The sequence below is a fragment of the Marmota flaviventris genome, chromosome 7 (genome assembly GCF_047511675.1).
Source record: "Marmota flaviventris isolate mMarFla1 chromosome 7, mMarFla1.hap1, whole genome shotgun sequence".
Taxonomy (NCBI): domain Eukaryota; kingdom Metazoa; phylum Chordata; class Mammalia; order Rodentia; family Sciuridae; genus Marmota; species Marmota flaviventris.
The window spans coordinates 71,279,809-71,303,448 of record NC_092504.1 but is presented as its reverse complement, the minus strand read 5'-3'; the positions used below and the strand labels follow the sequence as shown (position 1 = coordinate 71,303,448).

The window sequence follows — 23,640 nt, the reverse complement described above, 5'->3', positions numbered from 1 at the left end:
AACATTTACAAACTTGGTAATATGCTAGGCCACAAAAAGAACATCAGTAAATCTCCCAAATTAAAAATCAACTGGGCACACTTCTGAAGACACTGACATGTGTAGAAAGAGAGAAAGGGAGAATGCCACATGGAGATGGAGGGTTGGAGTAATGTAGCTATACCTAGGAGGCCAAGAGCTGCAGCAACCACAAAGAGACAAGCAAAGACCCCCACAGTTCAGAGGGAGCCCTGTCCACACTTTGATTCCAGACTTTTTGCCTCAGAACTCTTGAGGCAATAAATTTCTATAGTTTTAAGGAAAAACACAAGACAAATGAACTCCTCAGAACAAACAGAAAAACATTTTTTTTAAACTATAAATTCTGAAAATGAACAAAAGGATGCATAAAGCATGCACATATAATATTATGTCACGAAACAATTTAAAAAGTTTTTTTCCCTTAATTAGTTGTGGGCCAAAGAGGAAATCAAAATACCATAAAAATGTAATTGTCCCAGATATAAAGATGGTAGAACTAAGACATATTGGTCCTGGATTCCAGGCCACGTGCCACAAAGTTAAGGGGCCACTTTGCACAGGAAGCTTAACTTTTTTGCTAACTTCATATTATACCATCTTCTTATAGGGATATGCTAAGATATAATAAAAACATATATTTGAAGGCACTCTAGAAACTAAACCCATCATAAAGAAATGCCAAACACTGTACATAAATCAAAGAATTATTAGGCTTGAACTGATTTAGTTGTCATCAACTTGTAGGGAATATTCTGTGCATTAGTGAATGAGAAGCACTAGTGAACAAAAGGGAGAATGGAAATGGGAAAGCTGTCAACAGTAAGTGAGAAGCCTTCATGCCAGCACTGCAGTGTGCTTCCTCCCTCCCTGTGAGGGTGAGGGACCATGAGCCAGTCTGCCAATCCATTTGAGGATGCATGACAGAGGTGGCCCGGGGCTTCTCTCTGGATCTGGCTCCTGAGCTGATCTTGAAGAGTAAGGATTGACAAAGACTTTTTGCTTGGTCAAACTACAGTCAAGATCCTGAACCTTCTCTTAGGCTCATCTATGTACTTCCTTGTTAAGTCCAGCTTCAGCAAAGAAATTTGCTAAATTTGTTTAGCAAGACTTTCATCCTCCGTATCTGATCAGGTTCCTCATCCTACAGCTCCCGCAGTTGGTCACTCTGGCCCATCATATGCCAGAATCCTCCTTATGCTGCTATTTCCTCTTAGGAACTTTTTATTCCCTCACTCCCCACCCTGCTCCTTGGCTATAAATTCCACGTGCCCATGCTGCATTTAGAGCATCCTTACCTATACCCACCATGATGGTCCTGTCTACCTTACCATGTCTTGATAAATACTGCATCGTTTTTCTTTAACAGCAGCAATTAGATTGACAGGAAGGGAACCTTACACCTGGAGACCCTTTTGAGAGTCAAAATTTGACTCTCAAATCTTAAGGAGGTTGAAGTGCCATTATTTATAGGAAATGGAAGTTCTAAAAAAGTAAGCAAAGACCATAGAGTAAAATGCTGGTCCATTATCTAAATATTTAAAATTTTATCTTAAAGATGAGGTGATTACACCTTGTCCCTTGGGAAATCCAACTGTATTAATCTGTTCTAGAAGCACTAATGCCTGGAGGCAGGGCCTGGTAATCCTAAAAGTCAAGACAGAGGGAGAGTGGTATGCATCCAAACTGTCTTCCACCTGGCATCCAGTCATCTTCTTAAAACTTAAATGAACTGTATAACTCTTTTAAAGTCCTGGCTTCAAACTGTTAGCCCCTAATGAAAGCCCACAAAATTTATAGAGTCTGGGCCATGATCACTTTCCATCTTCATTAGATGGCATTGTCCACTAACTGGCTTTATTCAACTTCTGGAATGCTCTGAGTCTTTTCCTGCTTCAGAACCTTCATGAAGTTCTCTCTTTATCTGGGTGGCTCACACTCTTGCTTCAATCTTCAGAAAGACCTTCCCTGTAGGAGAACCCTCTTTCCCAGTTTTAAACTTCCGTATCACTAAACTTAAGTATCGGAGAGACTATGGCCAGATCTAGTCCACATGGGTTCTGGAACTAGAAAAAGGGAAAATGGCTCCGGTGGTTTATTTAAAGTGTACATGAAAGGCAGGCATATGTTTAAAGAGTGGAGTCTTGCTTCCAGATGTCTTGCAGTCAGCAGGTTGACTGACATGTTGGTAGGCCACACCTGTCTCTGGTACTGTGTAGACCATGGCAGAGCAGGAAAGAGATTCACATTTTCCCTGGGCAATTGACCAGATAAAGTGCACTTTTAGAGCATCATTCCCAGATACCAGATGTCTCTATCCATGAGGATGGCTCCATGCACTTCCAAACCATGGATGGCTCTCAACACTTAAGGGCAGAACCTAAATCTGTTTGTAATTTAGTAAACAGTCATATGAATGAAAAATGAATAATTCAGGAGAGAGGGTTAAAAGAGGAACAAGATTGATGTTTAAAAGATAGATTTGAGAGATACTGAAGAGGTAAGGGCAGGTGTCTCAGATGCCTCTTGAGCTTTGGCTAAGGTGTTCACAGAGGATAGTAATGTTCACCTGGGTAGACAACGTGACTGAAACATGCTTGAAAGGGCGGTGTGATGAGACAGGTTTAGGACTATTAGGGATAAGATGCCTGTGAGAAATGCCATTGGGATGTCTAGTAGAATATGGCACAAGATGACTAGCTCATTAGAGAGGTCTGGAGCTGGATAGAAGGACTTGGGAGTCACCATATAACAGTACTAGTTGAAGCTTTGCTTTGGGAAAATTCATCTAAGAGAAAACTAGTCACAGAGAATACTCTGCCTACACGTTTCAGAACAAAGAAAACTAAGAAAGTAAATAAGACAAGGAAGAGTACTGGAAGAGAGGAAGTTATAGAAGTCAAAAAGGGAAGGAAGATTCCAGAATGCTAAATGTCAAGGGACCAAATCCCAGAAAGGCTGAAAAGATCCCATAGAATTTGGCAATAAATAGATCCCCAGTGACCTTGGCGCAGGGCTTTTAAGAGGTGGAAGAGAGGCTGCCGAATCAACAAGAGAGTTCATGAAATAAAGTTATTCAAATTCCCATGTTTAATCCAGTTTGGGCTAAAATTTCAAAGAAAATGGTAAATAACAAGTTCTAATGAAAATATTTAAGGGATAGAAGATGTTGACACAGAAGCTTTTGAGAACACCAGTGCTAGACTAGCATTTTGCTTGTTCTATTTCAAAACAAGACGAAAATTTACAATGTGCATCACCAGAAAGATGAAAAGGTATGCCAAGTGGAAAAAAGGTCATGATTAAAGTCATTTCTGTACATCTTTGCTTTCTTGTCATTGTAAAGTTGAATTTTTGTCTAGTCATTTACCAGAAAGGACAAGAAGTCTTCCAGCCACCATCAAAGGCTTTAACAGTTACTTCCCAGGGACTGTGGCCTGTGATGTTCAGATTGTGACCTGTGATGTTTCCATTTTGGAAAACTACATGGAAAGCTATTAGAATGTTTGTCACCAGAAATGGAAGCAGTGTCTCACTGGTATGGCCATAAGCCACTGACCTTGACTTCAATGAACCTAGTTATCAGCAATTCAATCTGTGTGGACTTGCTGCAAATCAGGAAAACTATCTATAGCATCCTTGCAGTCCTTTACAAGTAAAATGAAATATTCCTTTCTTTTTTTAGAACACAAAATAAAGTCACCTTCTAATATAAAAAAAAAATGGAGGACATATTTCTTCTTAAAAGAGCTCCTCCTTTCCTAGGACATATCAGATTTTACTGTGACTTTTGTTGCTCATTCTTTCATTTTTATTACTTCTTTGCACACCAGTGGGTTTAAAGTCAGACTTCCCACATAAATGGATTACATATTCCACTCTGTGAAAAAAGTTATGTTTTTTCTCCTGCATATGATTACAGAAGTCTACTGTTTTTCCCAGTGGTTTCTGACTTTAAAATTTATTAAAATATTAATAGTTTGTCATATTCCTTGTACATAGTCTTTGCAATTTTTCTGCATTTTAATTTGACTTACAGAAATACTGTATTTCTATGATACTGATTCAACTAGATTTTTAATTTTCATTATTATATCCACAGTTAAGAGGTTGAACAACTTTGTAGATGAGTAAAGAGAATAGAAAAAGGAAAAGACAAATGTATTTTTATCATAGAGGCTGAAAAAAAAGATTTTTGCAAAAATCTGTGGAAATACTCCTTATTCCTTCCTATAATTTCAGCCAGCATCTAACTCACATAAGTGAGATACCATTATTATTTAAAATAGTAACCCATATATATTGATAAGTACTTTGATCATGAATTCATATCAACCTCAGGTTTAAACTAAGAATAAATCCTAAGAGAAAAATAACTAACATGTTAAGGTGAAACATAAGCTCTTAATGGGCATTTAGCTACTCCAAAGGAATTGGGAATTTGGGCTCAAATAATTACAACATATAGTTCTTAGAATCCACTAATTTGGTCATTCTGATGTTTTTAATGATTTAGAGATTTACTTCTCATTGCTGTTGTATGAGAGATAGTATCCTGATAACTTTTCATGTATTATTTCTAATCTTCAAAACAAGTATTTTACAGATGAAGAAACAAATGTTCAGAAACATTAAATAATTCACTCAAGTTTACCTAGCATCTCAGTGGTAGAACTGGAACTCAGATCTTTATGAAGCAAAAGAGCTTTGAACATGCAAATATGCAGACATACATAGAGTTAAGCATATGATCTCATTTGCATACAAAGTAATAATTTTGAAAATTCATAATCATTTGATATTAATAGCAAAATGTTAGGATTAGTGATTTAAAAGATGGTTTCTGAACAATTCCATCATTAGAAGACACTAAGGCTTTATTAGGGCTGAATCATGCCTGGTAATCCTCATTTTTCAATTTAGTCAATAGCTGATAGATAGAGGAATGGTAGAGTTATTCAGATAGGCAATAAGAAGTCAAAAACCATTAACCTATCTATGAATACTGAGCTGGATGATAATGCAATGAGTGAACTTCATCTAAAGGGTATTGATTAATGGACTGATGTTCATAGGTCAATCTTTTTTGACTTATCAATCTACAAGTATAAGAACATGAAGGATAACTCGGCTGTTACTGTGAAGCTGAAATAAAGGTGATATGTGAGATGAATAAATATAAATAATTTCAAAAAACTGGAATAATGAGCAGAACCTAATGAGATTAAAAAAAAAAACAAGCTAAAAGGGAAACCCTCAAATACTAATCAGAAGACATAGAGCTTTATGATTTTGGGTGAAGAGACTAGAGAATCATTGATAAATGAAGCAACCTTCTAAATAGGATGATAGGGTGCATGAAGGCAATGCAGTATCTGGAGGAAGAAGCTCACGGCCCCAATATCCATAGTGAGGGACTCTAAAGAACAGAACACATGCTACTAGGAGTTACCATGGTGTGAGTTCCTCAAAAGCATGTATACAATCACAGGATCAATAGTTGAACAAACCAGAAAGCTTAATCCTGGAGAAGACTTCAGAGAGATTGGATGTCTGCCTGCAGACATCCAAAGGGCTGGATTGGAAGAGACATAGAAAAGGAATTTGGCATCAGTGGTTTTGGAGGGTAGAACTAGGAGAAAGAGTCACAGAGGTAAGTCTTTGGCTTGATAGAAGGAAGAACTCCGTAACTTAGCCACAGAAAAATAAACTAGCTCCAAAATATCCATCTTTTAACCTAGCCTCTTCCTCAATCAGAGGCAGGATGATGGCCATTCAGAAGGGATGGTGCAGGGGAAATTTTAACATTCAATGGAAGTTTGACCATATGGCTACTAAGATCCGATCTTAACCAGAGATGATAAAATATTCTAAAAATAAAACTATGCTTATTAAAATATGTAGGATTCCGAACAAAGGAAAAGTATAATTAGGGTAAAAAAGAACAAACTAAGAACATAAAAATTCTAAAATAAGAAAGAAACACTAATTTGTTATGTGACTGCAAACAGGTTTTCTAAACTCTTCCGTTTATTTATCTGACCTATTTCCCAAACTTACCGATGCATCTGAAAACTCATATCTTGGAAGGTGGGTTAGTGGATCTTGGCCAACTGTAATTTCTTTCTTTCTTTTTATTTTTTTAAATTTTCTTGGAAGTTCTAATGTTTAGGCAGTTTCTATAATTCTAGATTTACTTATAGGGAAGGCCTATTTTGCTTAAGAAATATGTGTGCATAGGTAATGCTTGAAAAAGTTTAATAATTCTAATCAACCTGTTAATATTTTAGGCCACTGCAGTTTAGTATTTAAACATCATTCCATGCAGGAAACAAATTCAACCTCAGTACTCTAAGCTCTACTGGCTTAGAACACAAGAGTTTAAAATATGTCTTCTCTTATTTTGCAATGTTTAATGTAATATATAGATTATTCTAGCATCTTAGCATTTCTTTCTTAGATAACATGTTTTATAAAATAATCTCATAATCACTTACATGAGGAATCTAACATGGCCAAATTCATGAATAGAATTAAGGGGGTAGAGTAATGAGTCAAAGACATAAAAACCAAACAAGTCCTTTCAAAAATCCCTCAAAAAAATTAAGAAATAAAGTCAGTAGAATGCTGCAAACCAAAAGCTAAGTAATGGTTAGCAGAAGCATTTGAAGGATAAAGGGGCTTTCTGCCAAATGCAACCAACAGAGGGAAGTTTGGGGGATATTTTTGAGATGATGGAAATGTTCTAAAATTGAATTTGAGGGTTGCACAACTCTGTACATTTATAAAAAGAAGTACATGCATTTGATATTTAAATGGATGAGTTAAATTATACTTCAATAAAGCTTTGTAACTTATACTTCAATAAAGCTTTTTTCTTAAAAAAAATAAAGTATCATGAGTTTCTTTAAAAACAAAAAAAAGGACTAAAATCATTTTTAAAAGCATGAGACATTTCTTCCTAAACAAATATTTTAAAACTAAACTCCAGAAACTTAGTGTGAAAAAACCAAGAAGATGATGTTTTTCATACCTACAGAGGTTTTAGCTTAAAAAAAACTTCATTTCTTTCTTAAATTTCCACTTGGGTAGGTAAAGTCTTAGGAAATATAAAAAGAAGACATTCCCCGGTAAAACTTGTTAGAAGCTTACTAGTCCTAGTAAAAACAGCTTAGATCATAAAAGTTTCTAGCAGCTTGGGACATAAAAGTTTAAGATATCATCTCTTGCTTTGCAATTTTTAATGTAATATATAGATTATTCGAGTTTTTAGCCTTTATTTCTAGGATGTTTTATACAACAATCTCATGTTTCTTACATGAAAAATCTAAAATAGCTGAAAGCATGGAAACAGAATTATGGTAGTGGGGAGAGTGGGAGGGGCCTGCACAAGTTTCCTTGGGTTAAAGTGGAGCAATTATTGAAGATTTGGAAAAAATAAAGAATTGGTATGAAACACTGACACAGCATATCCAAATCCAAAAGAAGGGACTTTTAAATGTATATCAAAATAATACCAGGTAACATTATTTGCGTTTCCTGAAAGTTAAAATTGGAAAGTCATTCTTCTGAAACAGAAGACTTCATATTCACTGATCTCATAATAGTGATGATACTATATTCATTGCTATGAAATCTAATGTTAAAACCATTTAACTTGGGTTCTTCAGGTTTGGCAAGTGACTCCATGCTTCTCATTAAAAACAAACAAAAAAAAGACCACAACTGACAATGAACTGGCCAGTCAGATATGCTGATTTTTAATCTGTGCTTTCTAGAGGATAGAAAAGAGTTTACCCAATTCTAAATCAGTATTGAAAACAAAGCAAATGAGAACTCTTGGCTCCAGCCAACATGCTTCCAGTGCCTACATACTTCTTTTTAATTAATTTTGACAGGTCAAACATTTTCAAAACTTTTCCATTAGTGGAAGCTAAGAGACTACTTACAGATGCACAAGACTATGAGAAAAAGGAGGTATGTGACCAGTTCCCGTAAAACACTTTTAAGGTATTTCTCTCGGTTAGTGTTGCTTTCCTCCATGAGTCTTGTTCCCCAGAGACCTTTAAAATAATAATGGAAAAAAAGAAGATGTCATTTTATTTAAGAAATGTTATGAATGACAAAAGGGAAAAACATGAAATAAATAGTATAATCTGTACGGGGAGTTCTCATTTATAAATATGAACACTTTAGCAATCTCTGAATGTGATTAGGAAGCTGGGTTTAGCAGGAGTAGCTTTTATTTCAGATCTTCTCCTGTTCTCCTGAATGTGCAAAACATGAGGCAACAATTCAATCATCTTCTCAACTCCCAAGACCATTAGCAAATATTTCAGTAAAAATTTAAGACAGGAAACGAGGGCAATTTCAAAGAGGAGATTAAGCAATTGTGCACAACTCACAGCTCTTTCTATTTCAGAAAAAAATACAACCTGGTATCTGACTACTAAACCCAGCTAAGTAGATAAAGGACTACCTTGCTAATGACTTTTAAGGTCACCCCAGTGAAAAGAATTTCTGGTTGGTACATCAATTCAAGTTGGAAACACCCATCAAGCATCTAACGCGCTGGCAGAAAAGCTACTCTGTGCTCATCTTTGTCCTTTAAGAAACTCCATGGTGCCTGATTAGCTTAGCAGATTTTTAAAATGCCAATTAACATATGCTTTTTAAATTAAAAGCAACAGTTCATCCCCTACCCGCCCCACTGAAGAAAAAGTAAAATCAGCAATTATGTTCTACATTTTAGCAGATGGAAAAAGTGTTGGGCTGGCTACGTAAAGATGACATAACCCTCCGTGAGCTTGCTGGAGAGAGTTACCACAGTTTTGGATTCTGCCAGCAGACAGACATGGTGGCCATCCAAACCCCTGTTAATGAACAGTGTGGTCAAGTCACATTACTAGTTTCTTGGAAGAACCTTAATGTTTTCCAGAAAAGACAAACTTCTCAATCCTTTCTGATGAATTAGGTTGGTTGTTAATAATCCTTACATGTCCCGTCATGCTTTTATTCTACAGACCTTACCTCCTTCAATAATTGAAATTCACATGGCACTTAAACTACAATCAAGCCATTCAGAACAGAGGGAAATTGTGTATAGAATTTTTCACTGTGAAGAAATGACTTCATCATTAGTATTATCTTAGGATAATACATTAGTTGTACTCTTAAATTTGAGTATATGCTTTCCTTTCCTTTCCTTTATTTCTCCCCAATTTCCTTTAGGAAAATCAGCATCTGAATTGAAAGACACTGTGTTACACATCACAGGTTTTACCACTATGAAAATGGAGCATAACTTATGACCAGGTTTGCTTCTGCCAAGATCTGGTAGTCGTCAAAAATTACTCACTCAAAAGAAATGCAGCAAGCAGAATGTTTGTTCATTGAAACTCTATCATATTAAAGAATTATTACAAATTTAAATGACATGGAAAATTACAACTTGGAATAACAGAAGCAGCCAAGGATTAAGCTCAGTAGTCCCGGATACAACCACACCATTTCTTTTGGTAGACTTCTTTTGGAGCCCCAGTCTAAAATAGTCATGTGAGTAAAGACTGTAGTCTCCTTGGCATCAGGAAGGGCTGTTACCTTGCCCTACTTGGTCAGGGATTTCATTCTTTCCCATGGTTGACAGATAACCACATGTAAACAATAGGAATCATTCTTAATATTCACAGATGGTGTTGTTGGCCTTTAAATGGAAAAAAAAAAAAAAACAGATTTCTATCAAATTTTATTCAAGCTAAATTTGCAATAACCTATGGCAATTTAATTCTGGCCCTTAAATGAGGCATTTCTAAGAAAGAAACAAGTCCCCTTATTTATATTTTTATATGATCAATTATTAAGTGTTTTTTACTTTTTCTAAACTATTCTACCTACCTCCTCAAATATTTATGGGTTTTAACATTTTCATTCCATTTTCTCACTCAGTGTGTGTTTGTGTGTGTGTGTGTGTGTGTGTGTGTGTACATACATATAGGATCTACTTTACATTTTGATGGGTGAGAAGTGACTACATCCACAAATAGGTAAAATAATTGTCCTGCAGTCAACTATTTCTCTTGTTTAATATCAATGATAAAGTAAGAACAGTTAAGTATGTAACTCTTATCCAAAATAGGGGAACTTGAATTGTACATTCCATAGGTGGCTTAGACTTCTATGGCCCAAAAGATTTTTCTTTTCTTTCTCTAGAAACCTAGTTTTCTTGTCTGGGTTAATTGCATCAAGTCAGAAATAGGCCCTCCTCTTAGCCCTCACATGGAGCTGTTCCACAGTCCTGACAACCTCTTTCTTCCATCCTCATGTGTCTGGTTGTGGCCTTAGTCACCTCTCCCCATCAGCCTGCTGCTGACCTGGGGTTCAGAACCATCCACCTCACCCCATCCTCTCTGTCTTCCAACTGCCTACTGGAAAAAGTTCCAATTCCATAAAGTTAGCTGCAGGTTTGCTTGGTCCTGCTCCCTAGGTGGTTCCCTCCCTGAATTTCCACCTCATACTTTCAAAATGTAGCTCAAATTTGACCCACTCTGGAAGTCTCTGACCTCCTCAGGCAGAACTAGCCCCCTCTTCTTTGGGTTCTTCTATCCCTTGGACCTATTATCACCTCTACTACCCCTACTCAACTCTGAGTAGGGGTAGTAGAGGTGATAAAAAGTTTAAAAAGTTGGGTCCTGGTGCTATTTTTTCTGTATCCCTAAGACCTTCCATAAAAGGGATTCTCAAAATATGACCATTGATTGCATGAATTCTGTTACTAGCATAACCTTAACAATCTCCAAAGAGGAGCAAACTTCCCTCAAAAGAATCCCCCCAGGTAATGAAAATACAAACCCTCATTTGTTCAAAATCATGGTGCAAACAAAAGAGGAAAAGGAAGCGATAAAGTCTGAGTTAAAAATAAGGGAAAGTAACAGTAGCCAAAGGGTGGGGGGGGGTGGTTGGAGGAGAACCATGTTTACTAACTAAGGAAAGGATAAACAAAACATGGTATAGACATACAATGGGACACAATTCATTCATAACAAGGAATGAAGTGCCGCTACATGGATGAACCTTGAGAACATTATGCTAAGTGAAATAAGCCAATGCAAAAGGACAAATATTGTTTGATTTCACTTATTATATTAGATAGATATGGACTGAGAATTTCATAGAGGCAGAAAATAGAATAGAGGCTATCAGAATTTGGGGTAAGCAGGAATAGGGAGTCAGTGTTAAATGAATACAAGGGTTCTGTGGGATGATGACAAAGTTCTGGAAATAATAAAAGTAAAGTACATTCATTATGTTATGAATTTACTTAAATGCCACAGAATTATGCATTCAAAAATGGTTAAAACAGCAGCTGGAGTTGTGGCTCAGTGGCAAAGGGCTTGCCTAGCATGTGTGAGGTACTGGGTTCGATTCTCAGCACTGCATATGAATAAAAAATAAAGATCCATTTGGAACTACAAAAATAAAATAAAATGCCTTAAAAATGGTTAAAACAATATTTTTCTGTTATATATGCCATTTTTTTTTAAAGAAAGGCAGGCTCTCTTACTCTCTAGATCAAGAATTTGGATATGCAAATTTATCTGGAATATTCTAATGAATTCACATTTGTAAGGAGAATGAATGGCTGAAGTTATGTTCGGGCATTCCAAGGATATACTATAGTGGATAATAACACCTTTGGGGTCCAATGCTTGGAATTAAATCCTGATTCAAGCATTTAATAGTTGTGACACTGGGCAAGTGATCTAACCTCATCCGTAAAATGGTGGTGATGATAGTACTTGCCTCACAGGGTTGTCCTGAGGATAAAATCAAAGTATGTACATAACAAAGAGTTCAACACAGTACCTGGAACACAGTGAAGAATGGATTATTATTATTCAATTTATCAACTTTCAGCAAGGCTTCTCAACCTCTACGCTCTTGACATTTGGGGCAGGAGATAATGCACTGTGGTAGGAGTGGGGGACCATATGTGCATTGTAGAATGTTTAGTAGAATCTTTGCCATCTACCCAGAGATACCAGGAGTGCCCCTCACAAACACACACCTCACACCCTGATTTAAAAAAACCAAAAATTGTACTGGGAACCTGCCAAAGACCCCTGAAGGACAAAACTGCCCTTGAACCCAGGCTGAAGGTTGAAGGCTTCCAATTTAGAACAATGCACTGCTGTTGATGAAATAAGACTGAATTCTGAAGCCTTAAAAAAATTAGATGAATTCTCATGAAATGCAACAAAGAATAGTGGGTTCCATGTTTATTGTTCTGGTTTAGTACCATCAACTACAGCCAAGTTCAGATCTTTTTTAAGTCTTAATCACTGTGAATATTCTCCCCTAAAGATATCAAAAGGAAAGGCAGGGAAAATCAAGAGTACAGCACAGTACACATAAGAGTACAGCAAAGTCACTATCAAATACAAAAAGCAGACCAATTTCAATATCAGGGTCTGATTCCTTTAGAAGAGTACACCTAATATTTCACTTGAGCCCTAGCACCAATATAGCAGAGACTGCTAGCTGTCTAACCAAATCCATTTCTTCCCTCTAGACAAGTGGCTATTATCATACTTCCCAACCTCTTTTGCTGGTATCCTTTGCTATGTGATTATGAACTTTGCCAATAGAGCGTAAGTGGGGGTTATGGGGACCATTTCCAGGATGAAGCCTTTAAGTCAACAGCAGTGACAAGCCATCTTTATGCTCTTGTCACAAGAACCTGGATATCCAGCTTTGGTCATGGATATCATGACAGGGCCCTGGCAAAGCCACATGAAAGAAGGAGCCTATGTCCCCGAATAACCCCATGTAGGAGAGCTGCCACTAACCTGGACACCCTCCTTAGAATGTAATGAGGATAAGAAATCAACTTTAGTTCTTCAGGCCACCAAATGGGGAAAAAAAGGTGTTTATTCCTTATAGTAACTTAGCTCACCCTGACCAATGTGACTAGTTGAACATTCCTAATGCAAAAATTTGAAATTCAAAATGTTCCAAAATCTGAAATCCTTTGAGCACCACCTTGATCCCTCAAATGGAAAACTCTACTCCTGAATTCATTTGATATATCATAGTTAAAATGCAAGTGCACTAACATATTGTATAAAATTACTTACAGACTATGCATATAAGGTATATATGGAACATATATGTCATCTTTAGTCTTGGGTTCCTGCCCCAAGATATCTCATTGTATATGTAAATATTTCAAAATCTGAAAAAAAAAATCCAGAATCTAAAATACTTCTTGGTCCAAGTATTTCAGATAAGAAATATTTAACATATATTTTGTAATTTCTTAGGAACCAAAATAGCCCAAGAATAGATATTTAAAATAACAAGAAAAAACTGACTTTAGCAAGTTGATACAATCATAAATCATTCGACTTTAGAAATCCAGACTATATGATAACTCAAAGAGTGCCACATTTTACCTTTATACTAAGAAAAGTTTTAAAATATATAAATAAAGAGTAAATAAGATTGTTGGGAATCTCTCTTAGTCTGGGGCACTGCCTGTATCTTCCAGCCATCCTTTGCTGCCCCTGGTCCACATTTTCAGCGTCTTCACCCTGGCTACTTCCTACTCAGTCTCCTCGCTTGGTGTCTCCCTTTTCAAGTTCTCCTGAAATACAAGTTCTCCTGCTCTCCAAGCTGCTGACTCCTAGCTCTTACCAGCATGTTCTGCTCCTACTCAGAAATCTTCAGTTGCTTCTTAATATTTAGGAAGACATTCTCAATTCCTTGTTTAGATACAATGTATCCCACAACCAGCTCTCAGCACTTCTTTGCTCACCATGTTCTACTAGAAAGACAGATCTATCTACTGTCCAAGGAGCAGGAAGGACCATTTGCTGTCCATCTCAGATTCATGTCATTAAACAACAACCAAGTATGCTGAAGCTTGTTTAAAGTCAAAAAGGCGGGAGAACTCCAGACAATCTCCTGACCACTCCAAGCTCCAGTAATTTCTCCTACCTTTAAAAATCAAAAAGTTACTTTCTTCTGATCCTGGGGCACTGCTTACATATTACAAAAAAGATTTCCATCATCCGTATCCTGAGAGGGGAAAATAATGGAATCCATTTATGGTTGTTAATTTTGCATTTCTTGGTTCTCTCCATAAGAAAATGGTGATGTACCACTCTGGTTTATTTCCTTTCCTAGCTGCTAGCACATGATTAACTACATACTAGGTGATATTTATCAAGTTGTTTATCTAGTAAGCAACAAGAATGCCAACTATATCTCTCCCTAACAGAAATAAAACAAAATTTAAAACATTTTCTATAATTAATAATTATGCTTGAGTCTCCTCTCCTATAAGTTAGACCCCTGATGGATTTTTTTCCTTCTTATATTTATCAATTAAATATAACTGATATTACCAAGGAAACAGATGAACAGATTCACAGGGCCTACCACTGGGAAGGGGTGCACAGCCTCCATGTCCTTTCCAGGAACACCACACTCTAGAAGTCCCATGTGTTCAGCTATGTGGAAGTTCCCACTGAAATGGTTTGACTAGTATTCACTGTAATAGCCCCCAAATTTTTCTTCAAAAGAAATAAATGTGTATATATCCTCAAATAAAAATACATATTTCATTTTATTATATTCCATTATTGAGTTTAGTGAAAGGTTGTTTTATTAAATAATCTGAGTTTTAAAAGATCACGTGACTTATTAGTATTTATTAACTTAAAAGAAACTTCTCTCTCACTTCACTGACTTTTTTAAATCACATTTTACATAGTATAAAATAATATCTAATTAATTTTGATACAATTTTGATCCTTAAAAACTACTAGTGCTTTACTAACATGCTCATTTAGGTTATCAAAAACTATCTTTTGTTCTCCATCATATCCTTAACCAAATACCCTCAATCAAATATCCTGAATCAAATAAACTAGTACAAGCACACATATAAAAGAAACACAATTTATAATATTTATAAAGCACTCACAATATGGCAAAGGCTTCCTTCCCATTTTGGATATCTCATTTAATTCTTCCAACAAATCAAGAAGTACTATGATTATCTCTTTTCTTTTTTAACAGATGCAAAATTTAAGAGTCAAAGAGGTCAAACTTGTTCAAGGTTATATAGCCAACAAGTAGCAGAACTGGGACTCCAATGTAGGCCTGACCTGTCTTAATTACACTGCTATAACAATATCTGTAGAGTTTTTGTGAACCATTTCCAAAATTGACAGGGAAATGTAGGGAGGGTTTCCAAAAAACCGAGAATGGAAACTTGTAAAGATGGATATTAAAATAATTTGGTGGTAAGAGTCAATGCAACACTTTTCCAAGGATGCGTCTTACAAAAATTTATAAAACAGGATCTCACTTGCTACTATAAAAATCTGTGTCCTCTTAGTAGGCACCAGATAATTTGAAAACTCCTCTCCTGCCTTTTGAGTGCACCCAAGTCAGACACATTTATCAAGTGGCATCTGAAGATTTCATCATTTTGTTGGAATTCCAAGGAACATTGTTATTTAAAAACACTTTTTTTTTTTAAGCAATGTAATCTGTTCTTTGCAACTGTTTTAGAAAAATGACTAGAACTAGAAATGGCCCAAACATCTACTATCATAGACATTATTTTTATTCTATTTATGGTGTTCTCAACAACTCCTCCCCAAATTGTGATACACACATCATCAAAACAACATCGATGACAACCTAATGACACCCCTCCCATAATTTGGATAACACTGTGTTGTTTTCTTTCCAGAACGGAATGGGGGAATAATGGAACATCAACGCCGGAGGAACAGCAGGCAAGGGAGCTAGTTTATTTTGTTCTGGATTTTGTGACATTAAGAAAACATGAAATTGCAACCATCATCAGTTATACTGGAATCTTCATCGCCCCCCACCCCCCACCCCAACGAAAACCCAATTTGTCTTTCACTTGTTCTCACTTGTTTAGGATATGTCTCAGGCGGACATATCCTAAAGAGGGAGGAACCCAATAAATTCTGACCAACACCGGCTCAGTGGAATTGCACGAAGGGTACCGGGAATAGAGCAGAATTAGCAGAGGTGGGGAAGGCGCTTCCAAAGGAGGCGGGGACCTAGAGGGGAACGCGAGGTGGAGGCCTGGACAGCTATCCGCCAAGGGCGAGAGCTCCGGCCGCTAGTGGCAACTCTGGTTTGTGCATCAGCCACTGCGGGTCGCGGTCTTACCTCGCAGCCCTCGAAAAAGCCTCTCAGCCCAGGCCACGCGGGGCGGCTGCCCGTCCAGGGGGAGGTGGCGATGCAGTGGGTCCCCGCCGCCGACCGGGCTAGGGCACGGCGGACCCTGGTCCTCTCGTCTGCGCCGCCTCCCGTTCGGGTGGCCAGATCCGTGGTAGCTACTCAGCCCCCGGCCGCGGGCGCCCACAGAGCTCACAGTGGAGGAGACTGCTGACCTCCGGCTGCCCGGGCGCCACTCCACGTCCATCTCCACCACCATTCCCCCTTCTTCCCCTTCCACCTCCTCTTCGTCGTCGTCTTCCTCAGCCTCGAAGCCCGGGTTATCGCGGCTCCACGCCTGCCTGGAGCAGGACGAGAGCGGAGGAGAAGGGGAGGCCGAGGCTCCCGCTGGAGGGTCCCGCGCGGCAGCCTGCCGGATGCGCTCCATCTCGATCTCCAGGCCCCGCTGCTCCCGGAGGCCGCCCGGGGCTGCGAGGCCCGCGCCGCCCGCCATCAGCCGGCCCGGGCCGGGAGCTCGGGGCGGGGGCTGCCGCTTCACGTCCCCGGGCTGCTGCGGCTGGACGCGGCTGGAGTTCACCATCGTGGTCACTGGCGCCCGGCGCGCGGATGCGCTGCGCCGCCCTCGGTGCTGCCCGCGGCAGGAGCCATGTTCTTTTCTTCCCGGGGCCGCCGCCGCCCGCTCCCCGCCCCCGACCGCCCCGCAGTCCCGCGTCCCTCGCCCGCCCCCTCGGCCCGCCTCCCCTAGCCTCTCGCCTCGCCTAGCCCAGAAGCCGTGGCGCGCTGCTTGGGGAGGCGCGAGGAGATTTCCCCCACGGCCGGCGCGCGCCCTGCTGAGCCCCGGCCCGCGTTCCAAGTGGAGTCGGAGATGAAGCCCCGGCGGGCGCCCATGTTCCATTCGGGTAGAGGCTCAGTAAGGGAGGGAGTAGCTGATCCGCCCGACTGCGGGGAGACCTCCAAATAATGGTGCTGTTTAACTGCTAGCCACTATTGCCTTGATTTATTGAAGCGTTTAACACAAACACCCAGAGAGAGAAATATCGAAATTCTTTGGTAGGATGGCGTGAATTAGTAAAATCCAGCTAAAGCTGAAGTCTCAGCAGGAGCAAAGAAAACTTTCCCTCTTTTGGAGACCACCAGCACACTACTAAGACTGACTTGCTTTGCATTCTGCCACTTTTCTCTCCCTGATTTTGCTGTTTGGTGGTTTCTTCAGTCTTTAGTTGGCTTCTCCACACACTGTGGGGATCCCAAGGATTGGGGCTTGGATCTCAGATCACTAGTGCTTCCAAGGTGATTTTATTTCTCCCCTTAGCCAGCACTAGCCTCTGAGTAACAGAATCCTACATTAGGCCCGAAGTCTAGAAATTTATTTCTGTTCAGCTCACACAGCTGACACAGCTTACACAGACTGGACGTTCAAACTCAATCTACCCCAAATTGAACTTTAAATCCTTTCTCCACTTCTAAAACTGCTTCGCCCACACTCTCAGTTGAAGATCTATGCGTCAGCACTGCCTTCCTGACTTCCCAAGCTACTTTTCTACATGATACTTTTATCTGTCTGCTCTTCACCTCCTGCACCTCTTGTTCTCTGAATCTTGTTATTTCTGCCCCCAAATGTCTCTCTGATGAAATTTCTGCTTTTCATTCCCACTAGCCTTGTTTTACATCTTGTTATTCTACATTGGGGCAAATGACCTCCCTTCAATTCCACCTCTTTTCTCCTTGTCAGTGTTCCACTGTTTCCAAATTATATTACAGAATCAAAGCTGCTAATTTATCATATTGATGCTTAGACATCTCTGTGGGCTTCCAGCAGTTTAAATAACATTTAATTTCTGTAGTTTGCTTTAGTAAATGTTCATGGTCTGCTCCTGTATTACTTTGCTAACACAGAGCTACCATAACAAACTACCAAGGTCAGGGTGGAACAATGGAAATTTATTTTCTTTCAAGATGTTGGTGTGAAAATGGCTCATCTTTTCTCTGTGTCATTACTTGGTCTTCTCTCTAATCTTCTTTTCCTACAAGGACACCAGTCATATTGGATTAGGAACTTCCCTAATAAGTTCACTTAAAGCCTATCTCTAAGTGTACCCATATTCTGAAATTCTAGAGTTAGACCTTCAATGTTTCAATTAATGGGAGGACACAATTCAGCTGGTTACAGCCTCTAAGGTACTTTTCTAGTATGGTTTCCCATTCTGTACATCTGTCTATTCAGTATTATTTGTTGGTTCCTATGCACTCATACTTGCTGATCATATTTAGATAGTTATGGCTACCCATCACCTGATCTAGGTGTCTGTGTCCTTCTCCTGATTGTAAGCTTCTCAAAGGCAGGACTGGTGACTGGTCCAGAGCACAAGCCTGACTCCTGCTATTCATCAGTTCCTTCTGTAGATAAGACATTTCCTGTGTTCTAAGTAAGGATCTAAGTACATTAAACAGAGTGTGATATAGTTCTTGGCTTCCAGAAGAGACACATTAACCAAAATCAAAAACAGAGATTTCCATCCTAAACAGATTTTATGAATCCTGTCATTCAAGAGGCTTCTAAAGATGGAGTGCCCTGAGCAGCAGCACCTGTACTGCATTGTTAATTCAGTTTTGAATTAAGAGATAAGAGGAGAGCTGGGTGCAGTGGCACATGCCTGTAATCCCAGAGGCTCTGGAGGCTGAGGTAGAAGGATGGCAAATTCAAAGCCAGCCTCAGCAATGGCGAGGGGCTAAGCAACTCAGTGAGACCCTGTCTCTGAATAAAATATAAAATAGGGCTGGGGGTGTGGCTCAGTGGTTGAGTGCCCCTGAGTTCAATTCCAGGTACCAAAAAAAAAAAAGAGGAGAGCCAGGAATGAAAAGAGATAACAAGATCTAGTGCAGTGTTTTTTAAATATGACTTGGACTTCCAGTATCACTTGAAGGATTTGTTAAACATATAAATTCCAAGTCCACACTCCAACTTCATTGGTTCAGAAACTCCAGGACCTCAGTCCTGAAATTATAAATCTTCTGAATTCTGGAGCACCCTAAGTTTGAGAAGCAACAGTGTGTTCCAAATGGAAAGGCTTTCATAATTGTTTTTTCCATTGTCCTATGCTTCATTATTACCATCGATGCTATCACCTAGAATCCCAGTGTTGGAAGAAACTTCAGTGGTTTTTAAGTCAGTCTGAATCTTTGGTTTGTGACTGCAGTGCTCTACCCAGAAGGCAGACTGCCTGCGTTTATGTATTGCTCTCTACTTCTGAGCTGTGTTACCATGGACAAGTTATCTCACTTGACTGTGTCTGTAAAAATGGAAATGATGAGAATGCACATTTCATAGTGTTGTGTGGATTAGGTGAATTAATACACATAAGTATCTTAGTCCTTCTGGTGTAGGATGCTACAATAAAATTACCAAACATGAGTGGCTTATTACAGTTCTAGCAGCTGGGAAGTCTAAGATAGTGGTACCAGCAGGTTTGGTGTCTGGTGAAGGTTCAGTTTCTGATTCGGAGGGAACCTTCTAGCTGTAGACTTGTAAGGTGAAAGGGAAAAAAGAACTCTGTTATGGTTTGGATCTTTAATGTCCTCCAGAGGCTTATGGAGTGTTAACGGGTTGGTTGTCAGCCTGTGGCCCTGGTGGGAGGCAGCTTTCTGCATTGAGGCCTAGAGTGAGGTAGTTACGTTGTTTGGGACATAGCCTTGAAGGGAATGTTGGAACCACGTCCTTCCCGCTCTTTCTTTGTTTCTTGGCTTCCATGAAGTCAGCAGGTTTGCTCCACCACACACTTTTGGTCATAATGGTCTCCCTTACCACAGGTCCAATGGCAATAGAGCCAATCAGCCATGGACTGAAACATCTGTTAGCAAAAATAACTTATTCTTCTTTTAGAAGAATAAGAATTTATCTCAGGAATTTGTCACAGCAATAAAAAACTGACTAACACAGCCCCTTTGGACCTTTTAAAATAAGGGCAGTAATCCTTTTTATAAGTGCCTCATTCCCACAACCTTATCATCTCTCAAAGACACCATTGCATAATAGCATCTCTATGTGGGTTTGGATTTCAGTATACAAATTTAAGAAAACATTAACATTCATACTAGAGCATTAAGGCATGTGGAACACTGTCTGGCATTGGTAAATGCTAGCAGTGCTAGGGTTGTATTAGCTTGTCTATCTTCAATAATTATTTTCAACTGCTATAATTGCTTATTTGGTCATCTTTGTCCCAATTGGACTGTGACCTTCTTGAGCACAGGGGCTCCATGCCAAGCACAGGATTTTATAGGAAACACTTACTGAGTACCACTATGTACCAAGCCCAACACTATGAGCAAGAGAATAATCAAGAAAATAGGCTAAAAGCCTGGCCCTTACAGGGGAGGACTTACATTCCTTGGGTATTTTCTGAGTGAATGAATGAATCTAGTCAGGTAGAGGGTCTGCAGTCTAGTGACACAAGGAAGAGAGAAGTGATAGGAAAATAATCATATCCCGGGGCAGTAGATTGAGCAAATTACTTCAATTTTTATCTATATATTGGGTTTAAATTTCATACTTTTACTACGCATATAAAAACATTATTTGATTTAGGAGGAACAGAACAAAAATACTATTTAGATAGATCCTTTGGGGAATTATATTCTCATTTGAGAGACACACAAGAAGGGATTCAGAGAAGAGATTACCAGGCTGAAGTGGGAGGGAAGGTACTAGGGCCAGATCAAATTTTGTTATGCAGTAAATATTAATAGGTCTGGGTTTTTAACAGTGTAAATTATTTAAAAGAAAATCAGAAACATTCTTCCTGATTCTATTACATCACCCTTAATTCATCTTGGAATTGGAATGCATTCTGCTGTCGTGCACAACTAGGTAGAATAAATTTTTTAAAAAATTTTAAACGTCTTGCTTGAAAATGTGTCTACACACACATAATTTAGAGTTCAATGTGTGTTTACCCACAATTTGGTTTACAAATTAGCACAAAAGAAATGTAATTAAAAAAAAAACTGTCAGCAATTCTTGTATCATATAACTTGAATAGCATTTGGCCCACTGCATCTTAATTAAATCTTACACTCCAAGAGTTTCTCTTAGCATCATAAACCCAAAACCTGTCATCCAAATATTTATCCATTCTTTCTGGCTTACTGATGTTCCCTTTTGTGCTTTTACTTTAAAATAGTTTACCCCTGCAAACTACCTACCTTTCACTTATCCCCAAGGCTGTAAATTTCTCTCTCTATACATAGAATTCCTTCCTTTAATATCCATCTTAAAACTGTACTTCTCAAAAGAAGTTTTCTCTTATTACATAAGCACAGTTCACAAAGTTGCATTTTTCTTCATCTGACGGTCACAGTCCTATTGTGATATTACCAGTATTAATAATCCCGGGAGTCTGGAATATGGGGTGGGACAGATAACCTGGCCTGGATGCTATTTGGTTTTATTTTATCTGTGTAGTAGGTTTCTGGAGGACGTGATGTGCAGACCCCATTCTTAGTCTTAGTGCTATAGAGGACATTTTAAAAGACAACAGTAAAAAGACTTCAAATGAATGGATACATCGTCATCTCCCCATCTCTAACTTATTTATTGTTAGAATTGCCTGTTTATTTCCTGGTTTGCTTTTATTTTCCAGTGAGAACTGATGAGACAGACATGAGCTGAAGTACCCGTTAGTCTCGCCGTCTCCACCTTTAAAAGGAAATCCAAAAGGAGTTTCTGGCATGTGTGGTGTTGCTTAGCAATTCACCCAAACAAACATGTTTCCCCCACATTTTTTCTCAGTCCTTATTTATTCAAGAACATCATAAAATAAATTTTTTACCACTTGACATCTGAAATAATTAGAAGAAAATTTGGTGTTTGGGACTTTATAAGAACTGCTCACCATAGTAAAACTTAGACTTTATTTTATTCCTCATTTTTCTGCTCTAATAAGGCAGGCTAGGCTTTGTGGTATTCTTCATGTCTGGGTTTGGTTTGGATTTGCCATTGTGTGTTTCTGTCTCTGTGGGATTATCTTGGCGTCATCGCTGGCTGGCACTGTGGTCTTGAGGACCTACCCTCTCTCCCTTAGTTTTCTTCTCTAAACAATGAGGTTAAATATTTGCTCAAATCCCCTGTGGAATTTTTGTTGAAGATTAATCAAGAAAAAATAATAAGTTCATCAAACATTTATTCAGTGTCCACTAGATGCCATACACCATGTTGGACTTGGGAGAGACAAAGATAAAACATGATTGCCTACCTTCAGGAGGAATCAAAAGACTGCAGGGAAACATCCTTATGTTTCCCTCACTCCCTCTTCTACCCTACATAGACTTGTGAATCTTTCTAGATTCAGACATCAACAACTGACCTGATCTTGGTTCCCAGCCCCAACTTACTTGCACTTATGCCCAGCAAAACTTTATCTAAACATTTGCATCCTATATTAGGAGTATTTTTTCACATTGTCATCATCTTAAGAATTATGAAAACTCACAGAGACTCTGACTTATTTAATTGTTGATGAGCAGCTCAGAAGCAAGTCTCATTTACAGTGATAAAATAACCAAGTCTGTGATTCAGGTGAGGCTGCACCACCATTAAGCTCCCAAGTGGTGAGCATGGAACTCAGGCGTGGCTGGAACATCAAGTTCCCTTGGCCCCTCTGAATGGTATTCAGCAATGAAAACGAAAATGATTCAATGAAAACCAGGCCAGAGATATTTCCCAGTTGTTGGAAAAGAAAAGCTTTTCTTACCATTAGATTTGAAGTTGTAAGGATGTAATCCCAGACAAGCTGGCAGCCAAAATGTTCACACTCCAAAAAATGGAGCCAGGAGCACATACACGATAAAGTGCAAGCAATGTGAAGACTGGAAGAATATCAAAATTGAACTAATGTTTGGGTAGCCATGATAGTCAGGAACATTACAATATACATTTTTATCATGTGCCATCACCTGGTTTAATGAGGTGTAGATATTTTATTTATCATCTGTCTTTTTCAAGCTCCAAAGAATTTTGAACTAGGTAGGGCCAAGAACAGAGCTCCTTGGAACACTGTGTGAAGCTCTTCTCTTCACCAACTCTAATTTAGTCATTAGTACCCTGTGGGTATATTTGTTTAAAAACCGAATCCAACTGTACTACCACTAGCATAGACTTTTCCAAAAGCTTATCAGATTTTTTTTCAAATGCTTCTTGATGCCAACATAAATGAGGCTTTTAGAATTCCCAGATATTCCAGACTTTATAGAATATCTGCCCATTCATCCTGCATACTGCAAGAAACTTGCTATACACAGATAAAACATTTAACCAGAAAGAGCTTTGTGACACTCTTCTGGAAAGGTATTGTTGTAGAATTTTGTTTTATTTTAAATACAGATTATGGGCTCTAATTC

At 38.8% G+C, this 23,640-nt stretch overlaps 1 protein-coding gene across 1 annotated transcript in view; it reads right to left on the bottom strand.

Moving 5' to 3' along the window:
* The window catches only part of Pkd2 (polycystin 2, transient receptor potential cation channel), a 52,310-nt gene extending 35,407 nt beyond the window's left edge, over nt 1-16,903 (bottom strand). Inside the window, exons 1-2 of the mRNA XM_071614425.1 lie at nt 16,237-16,903; nt 7,968-8,081 (exon numbers count right to left, since the gene is read on the bottom strand). Of these exons, the coding sequence (XP_071470526.1) occupies nt 7,968-8,081; nt 16,237-16,825 (703 nt within the window). The 5' untranslated portion in view covers nt 16,826-16,903. The remainder of the gene's footprint in view (nt 1-7,967; nt 8,082-16,236) is intronic.
* Nucleotides 16,904-23,640: the final 6,737 nt, after the last annotated feature.